The sequence below is a fragment of the Macadamia integrifolia genome, chromosome 2, assembly GCF_013358625.1.
Source record: "Macadamia integrifolia cultivar HAES 741 chromosome 2, SCU_Mint_v3, whole genome shotgun sequence".
NCBI classification, from domain to species: Eukaryota; Viridiplantae; Streptophyta; class Magnoliopsida; order Proteales; family Proteaceae; genus Macadamia; species Macadamia integrifolia.
Window position 1 is genome coordinate 3,858,915 of NC_056558.1, and position 1,401 is coordinate 3,860,315.

At 37.5% G+C, this 1,401-nt stretch overlaps 1 protein-coding gene across 1 annotated transcript in view; it reads right to left on the reverse strand.

Annotated features, from left to right (window-relative positions):
- The window catches only part of LOC122072249 (purine permease 1-like), a 2,202-nt gene extending 1,180 nt beyond the window's left edge, over positions 1-1,022 (reverse strand). The window contains exon 1 of the mRNA XM_042636835.1: positions 224-1,022. Within this exon, the coding sequence (XP_042492769.1) occupies positions 224-1,006 (783 nt within the window). The 5' untranslated portion in view covers positions 1,007-1,022. The remainder of the gene's footprint in view (positions 1-223) is intronic.
- Positions 1,023-1,401: the final 379 nt, after the last annotated feature.

A 1,401-nucleotide genomic window follows, 5' to 3' on the forward strand; every position in this document is an offset into this window, starting at 1 on the left:
TTTTTTTTTTTTTTGGTCCCTTGTATTGCTTTGATGGATTTCTATATCACCTACCACCAAAGAATAAAAGGTATTGATGGATTTCTATATCATCTCCCACCAAAAATAATATAAATAAAAGCATTAATGGATTTCTATATCACCCCAACCATAAGATAAATAAATAACTAATGAAAAGCAACTAGCATGAGAGAAAGAGAGAGAGAGAGAGAGAGAGAGAGACCTTAAAGTCATTGTTCAGTATCATCCCTATGCTGCAGAAAGCTGTTGCAAAAATAGACATAACCATCTGCATCTCCATGACTAGAGAGTATGTTATAGTCTGCTTAGCTCTCTTGTAAGTTAGTTCTATCAATGGTAACACAAATCCATATAACAAAGAAGCTGCAATCATCATAAAGAAACCCAAGTAATACTGATTGTTAGACTCATCAGCTCTTCTATCACCTCCAGCATGAACCCCAAGAACTACAGCTCCAATGATTAATAGAACAACAGAGTTTATTGAATAAGATGTCAACTTTTGCTTAACTAATATGAATGAGAAGACCGCCGTGAACGCTATTTGAGTGGAATAAATTAGAGCAGAGGTGGATACCGGCAGCCGGGAAACACCAAAGGCATACATATAATCAACCAAGCCAGTGAGGAGGCCTAGAAAGCTGCAAGCAGAAAAAAGACCTGGTTTCATGAAGAACAGCTTTGTATTTCCGCCGTTACCGGCGGCTTTACCACGGCGGCGACGATAAAAGTATGAGATTGAAAGAGGTATTAACATGGCCGGCCAACCACCTGTTTCAAGCCAACTTGATAACCAAATTCTCTTGCCACCATGAAGGTAGTAAAGCCTCATCATCAAAGGACCACCAGCTTCACCAAGGATCAAAAGAGTGATATTTAGAATAAGAAGTGATCTCTTCAACCCTTTGCTCATCATCTTAATTGATGAATCTTCTTTGTTAACCACTTCATCATGGCATTGCCCACCAACTTCTGGATTCTCCATCTCAATAGATGTTTGTAGACAAGAAGTTATACTATATATATATATATATATATATATTACAACTAGACAAACCCATATATATATATATATATATGTGTGTGTGTGTGTGTGTGTGTGGTTGAAAGAGAACTATATATATAAGGAGAGGAGATTAGGTATGCGGTCGGCTTTCCTGGAGCTAGCAGCTAAACCATTGGGAGAGTTGAGATGGGGAGGGGTATAAGAGACTTTTTCAAGGAAAAAAAAAAAAAAGAGAGATAGACACAGATCTAGGTATATATACCAATGGCATACCCAGCCTTTTCCCATATATGAGTTATATAGAAAAAATTCCCCTTCCTCCTCACTAAGGGGGTTGGGGGTTTTCACACCAGACAAAAAAAAAAAAAAAAAAA